The sequence below is a fragment of the Podarcis liolepis genome (genome assembly GCF_965112155.1).
Source record: "Podarcis liolepis genome assembly, chromosome: Z".
Taxonomy (NCBI): Eukaryota; Metazoa; Chordata; class Lepidosauria; order Squamata; family Lacertidae; genus Podarcis; species Podarcis liolepis.
Genome location: NC_139570.1, coordinates 49,485,283 through 49,501,807, shown reverse-complemented (window position 1 = coordinate 49,501,807; position 16,525 = coordinate 49,485,283). Strand labels below are relative to the sequence as shown.

Genomic DNA, 16,525 nt, shown 5'->3' with positions numbered 1-16,525 from the left:
CTGTTCCTTTTTTAAAAAAGGTTGCAGCGGGGTTGCAGAGCACTTTTGCCACACTTAGCAAACTGAAAGCACAGACTTGAATCCCTCCTTTAAAGCAGTAGCAGCCTGGAGAACACCCTGAGACTGAACAAGATGGGGGTTTTGAGCTCTACCTCTGGCTGTTTTCATTTCCCACTGAGGTTACCCAGGGGTCAGTTTCTCAACCCACCAGGGGTTGCAAAGAAAGGAGGTATTTGAGGGGTGGGGGGTGAGGAGTGAAAGTCAGAGGACCTTAGATATTCAGGCCAAGCCCACCCACGTGCCCCGTGTGGCCGAAGGGCCTGGAGGCCTCACACCAGCCTCAGCCAGAGCCCTTAAAATATTTCCAATTGCAGGATATAATTCCACAGCTGGAAGCCTCAAGTCACTCACCTCAGGCGCATGCTGGGAACTCAAGCTCAGACCTTTTAATTACCGACGGGGGGGGGGGGGGACGGGGACGACACACACCCAGTACAGATGCTTCCACCACCAGCGGAAGAGCCTGCTTTGGGGCGCTTTGCCTGGCCCTGAGCACCCAAAGAAACAAGCACAGTCCTCCGCTCCCTAAGGGTTTCACGTACAGTTTCCCAAAAGAAGTTCACTGCAGCACATTCATCTGACATCTTAAAAGTATTTCGCTCTCAGAAATAGCTCAGAAACATCATAGCCATCTGTAACGAGCTGCCAGAATTATAATTTGTCTGAACTGGAAAAACCATACGGCACCCTCAACTGATTTGCAGTTATCTGAAGTTCAGGTGATGATCGATAGCATTAATTTAACAAGTCTTATGAGAGAGAGGGAAGGCAGGTAGACAGATGGTAAGGCTGTAGAAAAATGGGGTTTGTTTCTCCTCCGTTAGGAATGCAAGGCTTCGGGTTTCAATCTATGGATTGCTTGTAAATGCCATACAGTTATTTGTAAATTATTATAACTTTTTTTTTTAATTAGAAAGGCTTAGTATCTTACAGAAGGAAATAACAGAAAGAAATAGGAGCAATATTTAAGGGCAGAAAATAATTATATATAAATTATATACCCTGTACTATATACTGAGTTGCAAATTTAAAAAATCCTTAATATATCAATGTCAAATCCGATTTAATCTTTTTAATGTTTCTATCTTTTCTTTTCTTTTCTTTTCTTTTCTTTTCTTTTCTTTTCTTTTCCTTTGTGGGTAAAGCTTTAATACACACACACACACACACATGCCCACTGGTTTTGATTATCATATGAAAGAGCAACAATGGAAAATGTGAATTATAAAAGCTTTGTAAGTTACTTAAGCACATGCCGGAACTTCCACAACACGCCCACATGTCTGTGCCCTGGAACCTGGTGCCTTCCAGATGTTTTGGACTACAACTCCCAGTTGTCTCAGCCAGCAGTCTGGATCTGATGGGAATTGTAGTCCCAGGGCACCAGGTGAAGGAGGGTTCGCCTAAATGGATGCGCTACCTCCTCTGAGCCCGGCCTCGAGTCCACACAACTAAGCCAGGCACCTCTCACAAGCAACCCCAGCTTCTGGCTGTGTCTTTGCCAGATATTCATGCTACAAGATGCCCTGGAGACTATTGTTTCCTAATTCAGGATGTGTTCCGCAGCGGAACTCTTCTGTAGCAAAGACCTGGTTCCAATCAAATTCCCATCCCGAAAAACGCAAGGGGGAAGAAATGCTGGATCAGACCAACCCTTCCCCCACCCGCAGCCCGGTATCCTGTTTCTGGCAATGGTCAGCCAGACACCTCTGAGAAGCCTATGGAAACAAAGTCCATTCCCTCCTGCTCACCCTAGGAATCTGGCTAGCAGAGGGAGGGAGGGTGTTCATCCTGGCCTTTTGCAGACCAACAACTGCAGCTCTCTCACAGCCACCCAGGAATGACCAGTACCACTGACCTCAGAGACCTCAGGGCGCACATTTGTGCCTAGTCTCTCTCTCTCTCTGTCTCTCACCCACACTGCCCAGGTCTCACTGGCACAAGCTGCTTGCTGCAAAAGCTTGCAGGTGTTCTTGGTGGTGGTGGTGATGGTGGAAGAGTTTCCCTACCTGTGCTGAGGCTTCCAGGGCTGGCACCAAGGAGCATCACCAAGGGAAGGGCGCAGCACAGCCCTGCAAAGTCAGAAAAAGAAGGAAGCTGGTTAGTGGTGGGAGTGAGGATGAAGACTCCTTGGGCGGTTGGAGGGGGAAAGAGGGGGTAGCAGCAGCAGCAGCAGGGAGCGGCCAGGCGCTTGGCCAGGACTTACAGTACATTGCAAGAGGAGAGAGCCTCCAGGCACGCTAAATCCAGCAGGCAGATAGCTGTGCCTTTTCCTGCCTGCCGTGGGCTCCAAAGGCAGCCCGGCAAAGTCCCCGCCCCGTGGGACGCTCCTCCTCCTGATTCTTGCCTCTGCCTGCATTTGCGCAGGCTGTGCCGGTGGGCTCCTGAGTTCTTCTTTGGAGAAGGAAAGAATTCCTGACGTAGCACGTAGTTAAACTGTGGAACTCCCTCGCAAAGGAGACAGTGATGGCCACCACCTTTAAAAGAGGACTGGACAAATTCATGGATGATGAAGGCAATCAATGGCCTCTGCTTCCACGCTCAGAGGCAGAATGCTTCTGAACACCAGTTCCTGAGAGCTCTTGTGCCTGGATCCTACCTACAGGTCCCCCACAGGCATCTTTCTTAATTGGATGCTGGACTACAGGGGTCACTGGCCTCATCCTGCAGGCTCTTCTGGTGTTTCTAGGATGGGGGTCTTTTTGCAAGTCTTTGAGTGTGACACATGAGCTGCCCAGAAGCTGGAAGGGGGAAACTGATGAGTTTTCTTGTATTCTGCGGTGGCATAGGTGACAACTCCCGAGCACCCAAAAAATTCCCCAAGTGGCCAGGCATCCACAAATTTCGGTGTCAGGGCCATGCACGCTGCATGTCACCCACAGCCCTGAGCCCCCACGGCCGCGGAGCCAAGCTGACACTCCTGGTGGTGACCTAGTGTTTTCACACACACACACACACCCAAGCAAGCCAACTTTCACAACTTTGCTGTCACCTCTACGAAAGTGAGTAGCGGGTGAGCAGTTGCTTCTGTGCCCTTCCCTTGCATCTGCTTAGGATTATATAAACTGTCTCATTTCAAAGCAGTTACAGCGGTGCAACAGTTAGACCAGTGGTTCTCAAACTTTTTTCTCTGGGCCACACTTTCAGAATAAAAACTTACATATGCCACACCATTTATTTATTATTATTGATAAGAAATACAATGGAAAACAAAAAGAAACTACTCCCAGCCATGATTGATTTATAACACAGAAAACGACCACTTTATAACACGATTATGGGACATCCAGAAAGTATAAAACAAGGCAGCTGCATAAAGACACAAATCACTCCCAAAATATAATATTGATTGTCCTTTATTGGGAAGGCCTGACCCTCAGACACCAGGATGTAAAAGGCGAACAAGGGCTCTCCACACTTCCCCTAAAAACCATGAGTCTGAGTCGTGTTTCCCTTGCCCCACTCCTTTCTCATGGAACACCTGCTCTTTAGCGTCAAATTGGAACAAATGAGAATCTGTGGAATATCCAATTGCCATTTGCTCCAATGGAGCCCTAAAGAGTGGTCCCCTCCCCCGAAGGGAAAGCAGTGGGACAAAAGCGTACATAGCCCTAAGAAGAAAGTGGGTAGTGAAAAGTTTTCCTCCCTCTCCCGAAACACTATACGGTGATTCATGGGCATCCACGGAAGCAGAATGTCAGCGATCTTCTTATATCCTTAGGCATATGCACCTGAACACCGGCACCTTGGCCACGGAGGCCACAGTCTTAGGGTAGGGTGGGTAACCTTTTTAGACACCCACAGGGCTCCTTCCTGCATGCCAGAGCACCAGCGCCACACAGGCCAGGGACACAGAGGAAACTGAAAGTTTCCGCAGCACAGCCAGTGCTATTTTTTGAAAGAGGTTCTAAATTAAGCCTGGGTGTGTGTGTTTGTGTGTTTGTGTGTGTGTGTGTGTGTGTGTGCGTGGGCAGCTGCTGTGCAGGGATACAAATGCAACTCTTAAAAGAGTTTCAGGCAGGGACCTTTCCCAGTCCTACCTAGAGATGCAGAGGACTGAGCCCAGGGGTTCTGAGGTGTGTTATCTAGGAGAATCGCACGCAGCTTCCTGGGCCCCACAGACAGCTTGGGGCAAAAGCAGGCGGCACTCACCCTCCCCCACCTGTCATCAAATCAGCAGCTGTATTGCAACAGGTCTTCACAAGGCCTCCCTTGACTGACTCAGTCTTGCGACTCGCCTGGGCAAGGTCCAAAAGTTTCCAAGCCCCCTCCTGTTTTCGCTTACGGTGAGGCTTATTCCAGGGGTGGGAGCCCCATGGGGGCCTTGAAGATACTACTGGTCTCCCACCAGCCTGGAGCCACTGCCTGAATCTGATGGGAATTAGGAGTCCAACATATGTTGGTCATCCCCCAAGAGAGAACATAGGAAGATCCCTGCGCACATTATCTGCACAACAACCCTGTGAGGCAGGTTAGTCTGAGAGTGAGTCTTGAACACTGGTCTTGAAAGACCTACACTGGCTCCCAGTACTTTTCCGAGTACAATTCAAAGTGTTGGTGCTGACCTTTAAAGCCCTAAATGGCCTCGGCCCAGTATACATGAAGGAGCATCTCCACCTCCATCGTTCTGCCCGGACACCTGGGTCCACCTCCAAGGGCCTTCCGGCGGTTCCCTCACTGCAAGAAGCCAAGTTACAGGGAACCAGGCAGAGGGCCTTCTTGGTAGTGGCACCTGCCCTGTGGAACGCCCTCCCATGAGACGTCAAAGAGATAAACAACTACCTGACATTTAGAAGACATCTGAAGGCAGCCCTGTTTAGGGAAGCTTTTAATGTTTAATAGGTTATTGTATTTTAGTGTTTTGTTGGAAGCCACCCAGAGTGGCTGGGGGGACCGAGCCAGCTGGGCTGGTATAAATAATAAATTATTATTATATTATATTATATTATATTATATTATATTATATTATATTATATTATATTATATTATATTATATTATATTATATTATATTGTGAGGGGCCAGTGAGCCTAATGGCTGAATAGGGATTCGAACCCTAGTCTCCTAGATCCGCATCCTGTACTCTAACCGCTACACCACACTGCCTAGTAGCCATTGATAGCCTTCTCCTTCTCCATGAATTAGTCCAGTCTTCTTGTGAAGCCACCTGTCTCTGTTGACATCACTGCCTCATGTGAGAGGGGGTTCCATACTCTGTCTACGGCTGCATGAGAAGGGTTTCTTTTTATCTTCCAACCATCAGCTTCATTAGATGTCCCCTAGTGTTTTGAAAAACCTTTCTGTTTCTGCTAACCTGGTAGCTACTCAGCTGCAGATCTCCTTTGCCAAAGGCTGGTCCCCTCTCTCATCCAACCCTAACAAACACAAAGCCTCCTGCCATTCCACTTCCTTCCTCCTCCACATTTACCCAGAGGAGAACAATGGAACAATGGAACCATTTTTTAAAACCCTTCAAAGTCACTTCTAAGGTTAGGCAAAATACTTCAAATTCCTGGGAGCCACCATCAAGTTTTAGGAGCCAGGCATAATATGTGCACAGAATGGAATGTTTTCAGTTCTTCAACGGTCCCACCATAAATTTACTCCTTCCCACTATTTGTTCTGCCGTGAAGTTTTTCAAAATTGCATGCCAAAACAACTGAATCCAGTGGCTGGCATGCAATGACAACAGGCCCCTTTTCTTCTTATTTTACCTAATCTTGTCTTGCTTTTGCTAATTACTGGGATTATCAACAAGGTTCTGCTCCCACCCCTGACCTGTAGATTCCACCTCTGCGCCCTGCCCTAGCCAAGCTGCTTTATGAAAGGTTGCTTTGCTGCACCAAAATGAGAGTCCCCTGAAAGAAAAAGCAGGATAACATGCCAGGACTGGGCAGAGCTTAAACTAGAAGGACCTGGGGCAGCTGCCCAAAGGAAGTATTCCCCTCCCCTTGATTTCTGTGACTCTTTCCCAGCATCCTTTTGCAAGAGATTAGCAGCCCAACCTAACAAATGTGTGTTCTTGCTAGTTAGCATGAGGGGGCTAATACCAAAGAGCTGTATTTCTGATAAAGGTAAAGGTAAAGGGACCCCTGACCATTAGGTCCAGTCGTGGCTAACTGGGCTTGCGGCGCTCATCTCGCATTATTGGCCGAGGGAGCCAGTGTACAGCTTCCAGGTCATGTGGCCAGCATGACTAAGCCGCTTCTGGCGAACCAGAGCAGTGCACGGAAATACCATTTACCTTCCCGCTGGAATGGTACCTATTTATCTACTTGCACTTTGACGTGCTTTTGAACTGCTAGGTTGACAGGAGCAGGGACTGAGCAACCGGAGCTCACCCCGTTGCGGGGATTCGAACTGCCAACCTTCTGATTGGCAAGTCCTAGGCTCTGTGGTTTAACCCACAGCGCCACCTGCGTCCGTATTGCTGATAGGCAGATATAATTAGCAGAGAGGGCTCTGTGTGATGTCATTTCCCCTCCTCTCCTGGAGAGGAAGATGCACCAAGTACTTCCTGTTCTTCTCTCTTCCTCTGACCAGTGTTATAGGCAGACGTACCCCCACTCACTCCAATTTTAGGCACATGCTTGAAGCAGGTTACATTGTAAATTTAAGTATTTTGCCTGCCGGGTTTTTATTGCCAATGTTGCTGTGAACCAATGCATGATTATAAACTCTGTAAATCTTACTTTTAAACTTGCTTGCATGATTCATCTTTCTTAAGTGGGCTAGGAAGAGTGAAGCCAGCTTGCTTTGTAGCTTGACTTGCTTTGCAGCCTAATTCCTATGCTTTTCATTTTTGCTGTCAAGGGTTCAGCCCACATACCTGGCACCTGAAGGGCTAAATACAATGGGCACTCGGGTTGCAAACGTGATCTGTGTGGGAGGCATGTTCGCAACCTGCAGCTTTCGCAACCCGCAGCCCCGTGTCTGCACACACACAGGTCGCGATTTGGCGCTTCTGTGCATGCGCAAAGCGCGATTTAGTGTTTCTGCGCGTGCACGAGTGCCGAAACCTGGAAGTAACCTGTTCCGGTACTTCTGGGTTTGGCGCGGTGCGCAACCCAAAAACGTGCAACCTGAAGCATCTGTAACCCGAGATGACTGTACAGTCATACCTCGGGATGAATGTGCTTCAGGTTGAGCGCTTTTGGGTTGCACTCCGCGGCAACCAGGAAGTAATGGAGCATGTTACTTCCAGGTTTCACCGCTTGTACATGCGCAGATGCTCAAGATGACATCGCGTGCATGCGCGGGAGCAGCAAAACGCGACCCGCGCACATGCAGATGCATCTTACATTCTATTCAGAATGCAAACGGGGCTCCAGAACAGATCCCGTTCACATCCCAAGGTACCACTGTATTCTCTTTCTACCACCACTTTCCCGGCTGTCTACGCCACCCTCGTTCTCTTTTTCTGCAAGCCCTTGGTCTCTCTCTTTTGCCATCCCTTTCTGCCACCTTTTTCTCTCTATCACCTTCCCCTCCCTCCCCCCTCTCTCTGTGCCGCCCTTCCTCCATCTTTCCTTCTGCCACCCCCTTCTCTCTCTGCCGCCTCTTTCATTTCTCTCTCTCTGTTTTGGTCACCCCTCCCTCTCTTTCTGCCCACACCCCGGGGGCAAAGCATCTGCTCTGTATGCAGAAAGTTTTAGGTTCAATCCCAAACATCTCCTGTGAGAAGGCATCAGGTAACCCACAACCTTCTCTGCTAGATACGCTGGTGAGTAGAGCTGTCATTCCCAATCTAGTGCCCTCCAGCTGTTTTTAGACGGCAAGCCCCATTACTCCTAGGGCGCAGAAGAATATAAGGAGCTTGATGGATCCAACCAGTGGCCCACTGTGGGAAATCTGCAAGCTGGACACAAACACAAGAGCCCTCTCTCCTCCTGTGGTTTCTGGTGAAATAAAAAATTCAGGTCTCATATATATATAATAAATGTTCATAAATGTACCAAGCAAACACATACATAAATATATAAACCACATGTCTGAAGCAGCACAGGAAAACAGCCTGGAAACCATTTTGACTCCCAAACTGACCAGATGTTTTCTCTGCAAGGTCAAGGAAAATGGAAAAGCTTCCCGTTGTCTTTTCATTCACAAATCCTGTCTTAAGGGTATGTCTGTGAATGAATAGGGTGAGCCTGTGACCTGGCTCAGGAACTAAGTATTTATCATTACAAAAGACTGGCCAGGCTTCCCAGGGTATCCAGTCAAGTAAGCATTAACAGGTAACCTGCCAGACAGGAGGTAAACAACAGATTTCTGGTAAACAATGCACTCAGATTTCTGTTGTAGACCACCCCTTTCTGTGATGTAGGTATGATGTATCTGGGGGGTGGTCTTGAGCTACACCCCTTCTGTGATGTATGTATGATGTTTCTGGGGGTGGTCTTGGACTCCAGGGCAGGCAATTTAAAATGTCTATATAAGGGCGGGCACACCTGGGTTCTGGGTCCTCCTCCTTTCCTGCGTGTGGGGGAAACACCCTGCTGCAACAGTTCAATAAAGATCAGGCTTACTAGCTGCTCTGCTTCTCAATATTCTATGGTTGGCCTCTGTTATTTTCTCCGACCGATGGAGAACCTGCAAAGGACTCTATAAGGGCTCTTGTAAGAGAATAAGGGAAGATTTTCGTTTATTACACTGGTATTCCAAAGCATACAGCCTCCAGCCAAGGAGGTGAAGCATAGCTATTGTGGCTAGGAGCCACTGAGAAGCCTCTCTTACACTAGTTGGACAAATAGTCCGAAGCATATGGCTTCCTCTTAAGCTTCTGCTCACTCAGAAATGAGACAACGTTGTTTGGTGAACTGAACTGTTTATTCATTCCTGCTTCTTGCGTCTTAGGAATCCAAGCTATTTTGCCCCCTGACTTCTTACATATCAGGCCAGCAAAGCAAATACAGTTGTTTTGGCAGGAACTTGTGTCTCAGATGTGCACATCTGCATTTGCTATTATTTGCTGCTGAATTTGAACAACACTGCTTTTCAAATCACATAATGCTGTGCGTTCCAGAGGGGAGGTGCCTTCTTCACCCAGTGCCCACTGCCCTGTTCATTTCCCCATGCAGAGCTCGAATTCACTGAAGCATTACCAGTGCCTGCAGTCATCTGAACATGCGCAATGGCTGTCTGAAATGGAGGCGCCTGAGCCTGGCTGCAACTTCCCATACCCTCCAACATTTCTCCAATGAAAATAGGGACAGCCTAAGGAAAAGTGGGACATTCCTGGATCAAATCAGAAACCGCGACGGCTTCTCTAAATCAGGGACTTGGAGGGTCTGGCTTCCATTTTCCAAATGGATGGAAACTGGATTGTTGTGGGTTTATCTTTTAAACATGCTCCAGCATTAGGCACAAGCCTGAAGCTGTTTTTACTGTAAACACAAGTATTTTACTGCATTTATTTTAATGCTGTTGCTGCTTGTTAACGGAGAAATCTGAGGGCTCCCTTGGACAAAAAACAAGGACACCAGCCAGGAATACCAGAGCAAAACAGCAGCCAGGAGGCTTGGTCTTGATTGAAGACTGTCGTGACAGGACTCCCACAAGGTGGAACAAGATGGAAGCCCTAAACAAAAGAAGACCCCAACTTTTATTAGCTACTAATCCCCCATGCTACGCCCCCAAGACTACATCATAACTACATCATGATACATCACAAAGAGGAGGGGTTCAGGGAGGAGTTGTGGTGGTAACCTGAGTGTCTTGTCACCTGTCCGGTTCCTCCTTTCCCCCTCTCCATGATTACATTCATGGAGGACTAAGAGAAGTTCACTGTTTCCTGCCCCCAGAGGGAAGGGCTGGTCACTGTCCTTTGTTTCAGTCCCTACGGAATCCACTTCCATATTCAAGTCCTTTGTGAGTGTCATGATCTTCTGTCTAGGACTATCAAGGTTGGCATGCCAACTGGGTAGGGCTCGCTGAGGATGTGGGGGATTATGGCTGCCTTATGTCAAGTCTCCCCCCTTTGATAGTCCTTCCTTCATGGTGTAAAATAAAGTGGAACGGTACAGATCCGATGTATGGCTGATTTTCTATGAATTTATAACAGAAGTGTTGCGTATGTCGTGTGTGAGAGTATGTGTGTCGTGTTTGTACAAACTGAATGATTGGGGGTGTTGTGTTCCTGCAACATGCTAAAGACAAAGGCTTGACTGTGTATAAACTATATGTCTTAAACTTACTTTTCTGTCTGCAGCTTGTTTCTTTGATGAATGGGGTTACAAAGGGGGGGGGGGGGAGATCAGCCTAAGAGCTGAATCCTTTGCTTTCAATTAAACCGCTTAAGATGGGATTTTAAACTTTGCTCAGCCCCACGCTTTTAAAAACAAGCTGAAAAGCTGATCCTTTTGACTGTTGATCCACACATGTAGGTCTGGGGGGCGGGTGGGAATATAGTTAATTATATTCCTTCATCTACCTAATAAAAATCCATCCTTATTGACAGCTTCTTTGCTTTTCGTGATGTGAGGTGTTTTTATTTTTTTTGTTTAAAATGCTGTATATACATTTTCTTTTTTTCCTTTAAAAATTTATCTTACTGTGTTAAAGTGCTCAGGGATTTTGCATATAAAGCAGTATATAAATATTATTAATGATGATTATGAGCTAAGAAGCTACAGGATACTTATGGATTGTGTCCTCAGATTCAAACCCCACCAGAGGTGGAAATGTGCAGCAGTGTGTACACAGCCTGCATCTTTTAGATGTGCAAGCTTTTGAGTTGCACAGACCGCTTCTCCCAACTGTGTGTTTGGGAGTGGGGAAACACGCCCCCCCTGAAATATACTCAGAGTCGCAAAGTGATTTCATGCTCTTTATTCAGCTCATAGTGGTGAGGAGGAATGAATGAATGTCCCCTCAAAGTATATGCCTTATATACATTATTTACACAATGGGCTGCACATGATTGGCTAATTCCGGAATTCTACTGTAAGCCAATCAGGTTGTGGATTCACTTCTATCTGGAGCATGATTGGGTGGTTCCTGCCGACCAATCATACTGCTGCATTGTTCTAGGACCAATCAGACTGCTGCATTCTGAATCCTATTGTTCTAGGACCAATCAGACTGCTGCATTTGGATCCTGTTGTTCTAGGACCAATCAGACTGCTGCAGTTTGGATCCTATTCAACTCAGTACATAACACCCCCCATTAAAAGCAAAGGAGGGGAGTTGGTTTGCCAGACTTTAATGGCCATATTTTAGGGTCTGCATTTTTTTCAGTTCATGGAGCAACTCGCCTGAGGAAGAGATCAGCATAACTCCAAAGCTTTTAATCATTTAGGAACCCCTGTGAATTCGCAGGTCTCCTAGTGGGGACTTGTAAGATCAGACCAAGGGTCTGCCTCTAATCCAGCATTCACATTGTAAAAAATAAACCAGCTGGGTGACCCAGGAGATCCTAAAAGCAGGGGAATGGAAGTGATGGCCTTACCTTGTTTGTTCCTAGGACCCATCAGCTTTCTATACAATCATAACTGCCTCCGTACATGGAAATTCAGTCTACAAAACCATTAATCATTCTTTCTTCTCTTTTATAAATAAAGCCATCTTTTGGAAGGACTGCCCTTTTTCCATAGGAAGATGCTAGATCATGGGTAGGCAAACTAAGGCCCAGGGGCCGGATCTGGCCCAATCGCCTTCTAAATCCGGCCTGCGGACAGTCCGGGAATCAGCGTGTTTTTACATGAGTAGAATGTGTCCTTTTATTTAAAATGCATCTCTGGGTTATTTGTGGGGCATAGGAATTCGTTCATATTCCTCCCCCCCCCAAGTATAGTCTGGCCCCCCACAAGGTCTGAGGGACAGTGGATCGGCCCACCGGTGAAAATGTTTGCTGACCCCTGTGCTAGATCCTTGAGATCTGCAACAGAGGTGCTTCTGGGGCTAACCACATCTTTAGAAGACATCTGGTAGAGAGAGAGAGAGAGAGAGAGAGAGAGAGAGAGAGAGAGAGAGGAGGCCTTTTCAGGTGAAGAGTGGTGACATAATCGCTTGCCCTCCAAGTGAGGCTTTTAAGTTGGATTGTGACTGATTAGCACAGAAGAATTAGAAAAACAATATTTTTATTTTATTTATTAATTAATATTATTCACAGCAACCGTTATTAAAAACAACAACAACAACACTTCTTTGCAAGATTGCTTGCCTTTCTTATTAAAGGTAAAGGGACCCCTGACCATTAGGTCCAGTCGTTGCTGACTCTGGGGTTGCGGCGCTCATCTCGCTTTATTGGCCGAGGGAGCCGGCGTACAGCTTCCGGGTCATGTGGCCAGCATGACTAAGCCGCTTCTGGCGAAGCAGAGCAGCGCACGGAAACGCCGTTTACCTTCCAGCCAGAGCGGTACCTATTTATCTACTTGCACTTTGACGTGCTTTCAAACTGCTAGGTTGGCAGGAGCAGGGACCAAGCAATGGGAGCTCACCCTGTTGCGGGGATTCGAACCACCAACCTTCTGATCGGCAAGTCCTAGGCTCTGTGGTTTAGACCACAGCGCCACCCACGTCCCTTGCCTTTCTTCCTAAAAGCATTCTAATTTGCATTTCAACTGACAGAATATATATTTTTTGTTAAATGCTCTGTGTGTTTTACAAGTTGAACCTATGTAGTCAGAAATAATATTTATTTATCTAATATTTGGGAATAACTCTCCCTTTCCTCCAATATGGACCCAAGGTGTCAAGACTGAGACTACAGCTTCCATCATCAGCCAAAACTCTCTCACACGCAGCCCTGGCCCTCCTGGGTGAGGAGACAGCTGGCTGGTTGTAGTGGGGAAAGCCCCACCTTTTGTCTCTATGGCAACAGAGCTCACCCTTTTAAGATGCTGATTCTCCTTGACTGATAAACTGGCCTGATTGCTCCAACAAGCTTCTTTCTTTGGTCCTAACCTCCACAAATGTCACCCAGACTGACCCCTCAAACCTAAAACTGTCTTGCAGGAGGGCAAACACTTTTTGAGTTTTAGATGACATTAGGCAGTCGACATCATATTTGGAAGAGGTGTTCCTTCCTTGATTCTGTCTCACAGATAGGAGAGAAAGAGACTTCAAAGACGCCCCTTGGCCACCTGCAGTTGTTGTTGTTTTTAAATAAAAATATAAACACCTATATTAAAAAAGAAAAAATTCGTTCGCAGCATCGTTAACTTTGGACACCTTTTTTAGGCATACACAAATGTTTTCAATTAATTAATCAAACCTATTGATGTAGCTACACATGGCAAGTCTTAAAAAGCAAGCCTCTTCTGGTGGTGCACATTTTTGTCTGGTGTTTTGCACCACATTTTGCCAGTCTCAGCCCACATTACTCATGATGGCTGCTATGCCCCAGGCGAGGAAGTGAGTGATACCATCAGCGCAAGGCAGGCATGTAGCTCTAGGGGTGGGTGAAACTGGCAGGCTCCTTGCACTTCCACACCCATTTTTCTCCAAGCAAGCTCCCGTATACAAAAAGTCCCAACATTTTCTGGCCTTATACCCAGTTGCAAGGAGTTCCACAGCTTACCAAACTGAAAATGAGCTGGAAGGATTTTCTCTCCTTCCCCCCACTCTCAAGAAGCCAAGACTGTGGCTGAATATATTTCAGTTTCTGAGGTGGAGAAATCCCAATGACAATTGCCGCATCTCACTGATTAATATGGGGGCCCAATCCACCAATAACTTATTCTGTGGAAGGTTCACTGTTGTTGTTGTTGTTTAGTCGTTTAGTCGTGTCCGACTCTTTGTGACCCCATGGACCAGAGCATGCCAGGCACTCCTGTCTTCCACTGCCTTCCGCAGTTTGGTCAAACTCATGCTGGTAACTTCAAGAACACTGTCCAACCATCTCATCCTCTGTCGTCCCCTTCTCCTTGTGCCCTCCATCTTTCCCAACATCAGGGTCTTTTCCAGGGAGTCTTCTCTTCTCATGAGGTGGCCAAAGTATTGGAGCCTCAGCTTCAGGATCTGTCCTTCCAGTGAGCACTCAGGGCTGATCTCCTTCAGAATGGAGAGGTTCTAGGCTCTGTGGTTTAACCCACAGCGCCACCCGCATCCCTTTAAGTAGCTCCATAGCCACCTGCAAACTTCTGCTTCTACCTAATCTAGAAGGACCCTCCCTGGGCCCAGCCTTGGTTCTCACTTCCACAGCCCTCTTTTATGAGCTTTACATTCTTTGATTCATTAAGCTGTGTAGAGGAAGAAGAGCAGCTTATCTCCTTTGCTACTCCCTCGAAATGCCAGCTTGCAACAGGAAAACCAAACCCCTGGGGTGACCAATGATGAGAGCTTTCTGATAGGATAGGCGAGTCTCAAGGAGGATGCCAGCTTGGTCTTCTAACTCTTTGCAAACAAAGTAAACTGTGTTGCCTTCCTAGCAGATAACATTTCATCCTCTGCCTCTTAAAGAGAAGTTCCTTTCCTTTCCTTTCCTTTCCTTTCCTTTCCTTTCCTTTCCTTTCCTTTCCTTTCCTCTCCTCTCCTCTCCTCTCCTCTCCTCTCCTCTCCTCTCCTCTCCTCTCCTCTCCTCTCCTTTCCTTTCCTTTCCTTTCCTTTCCTTTCCTTTTGAAATGAATACCAGCGTTAGCTGAGCATGTGCAAAGTTTGGTCTCCCTCTGCAGTCTATTTCCAAATTTGCCAGGCTTGTGGTATGTTGCTCCCCCTCAGTTCCTTGAGAAGAAGGTGGCAGAAGGAAGGGGGGGGGGGAGAGAGAACAAACCCTGAAATGCATTTCTTGCAAACTTTCCCCTGGAATTCATGCTGCTTATCCAACTGGGACAAGGTGAGGCTGCCCTCAGCCCCAGAACCTGCCTTCAGTAAGTGAAGGTGACTACTCTGAGCATGTTATGTACTGAAGTTCTCACCCTGGGCCAGCAGGGGGATACTGTAGATAGTTTTCACTCAGGTCCACATATGCAAATAAGGGATCGAAAGTGACATTCAGTGATTGGATAGCTACAGAAAGTTGTTACAGTTACGTTGTACTGGAGCTCTACATAAGCAGGCTGGCTGAACCCTTCAGTTCAGTTCTGTTCTGGCCTCTGAATAAACAAGAGAATCGCTGTGTTTGAAGAATCGCTGTGTCGTCTGATATGTTCACCCACAACTTAACAGAGCGTGTGCAAAGTTAGGTCTCCCTCTGCATTCCAGGTGGCTATGGTACTGATTCCTCCCTTTTTAGGCCCCAGACTCACAAAATTCTAAAGATACCCCCCTGGGCTTTACAAAGAAAGAACAAAAAAACCCTACCAGTTCTGCCCTTGATCTCATAGAATTGTAGAGTTGGAAGAAAGTGACCCAAAGAGTAATCTAGCCCCCTCCAGCGCAGGAATCATGAGAATCTCTGACAGAGGGCTGTCCAACCTCTCTTTAAAAACCACCTGGTAAGGAGAGTCCCCCAGCTTCCAAAGGAGTCCATTCCACTGTCAAGTGACTCCCACTGTTCTTCTGAATACAGTCATACCTCAGGTTACAGATGCTTCAGGTTGAGTTTCTTCAGGTTAAAGGTAAATGGACCCCTGACCATTAGGTCCAGTCGTGGCCGTCTCTGGGGTTGCGGCACTCATCTCGCTTATTGGCCGAGGGAGCCGGCGTACAGCTTCCAGGTCATGTGGCCAGCATGACTAAGCCGCTTCTGGCGAACCAGAGCAGCGCACGGAAACGCCGTTTACCTTCCCACTGGAGTGGTACCTATTGATCTACTTGCACTTGGATGTGCTTTTGAACTGCTAGATTGGCAGGAGCAGGGACCGAGCAATGGGAGCTCACCCTGTCGGGGGGATTTGAACCGCCGACCTTCTGATCGGCAAGTCCTAGGCTCTGTGGTTTAACCCACAGTGCCACCCGTGTCTCCTTTTTCGGGTTACAGACCACCAAAAACCAAAAGTACTGAAACTGGTTACTTATTGGTTTTGGCGGCTGCGCATGTGCAGAAGCGCTAAATTGAGCTTTGCGCATGCACAGAAGCGTCGAATCACAACCTGCGCGTGCTCAGACATGCCGCTGCGGGTTGTGAACGTACATCCCACAGGGATCATGTTCGCAACCCGAGTGTCTACTGTAGTGCACTTAGTTGGAATCTCCTTTCTTGCAATTTGAATCCCTTGGTCCAGGTCCTACCCTCTGGAGCAAAAGAAAACCAGCTCTGGCTGGCAGTCTAAGCCTCCTTCTGGCTATTTATGTATTTATTTGTTTCATAAAATTGATATACCATTGATTGTGTTAAAAAAATAATAATTCTCAAAGGGGTTTATATAAAGAGGAAAACAATAAAGTTATCAGGAAAAAGTTAAAAAGAGCTATTGAAAACATTCAAAAAATAATTAAAATCAACAATAAGCTAAAAACCAGATTAAGACACATGTAAACATTCCGCATACAGTGGTACCTCGGATTAAGAACTTAACTTGTTCTGGAGGTCCGTTATTAACCTGAAACTATTCTTAACCTGAGGTAGCATTTTATCAAATGGGGCC

The 16,525-nt window shown here is 47.0% G+C and overlaps 1 protein-coding gene across 1 annotated transcript in view; it reads right to left on the bottom strand.

Moving 5' to 3' along the window:
* The window catches only part of PTGS1 (prostaglandin-endoperoxide synthase 1), a 50,616-nt gene extending 48,233 nt beyond the window's left edge, over positions 1-2,383 (bottom strand). The window contains exons 1-2 of the mRNA XM_083485885.1: positions 2,267-2,383; positions 2,070-2,132 (exon numbers count right to left, since the gene is read on the bottom strand). Of these exons, the coding sequence (XP_083342011.1) occupies positions 2,070-2,132; positions 2,267-2,273 (70 nt within the window). The 5' untranslated portion in view covers positions 2,274-2,383. The remainder of the gene's footprint in view (positions 1-2,069; positions 2,133-2,266) is intronic.
* Between the last annotated feature and the right edge of the window lie 14,142 nt (positions 2,384-16,525).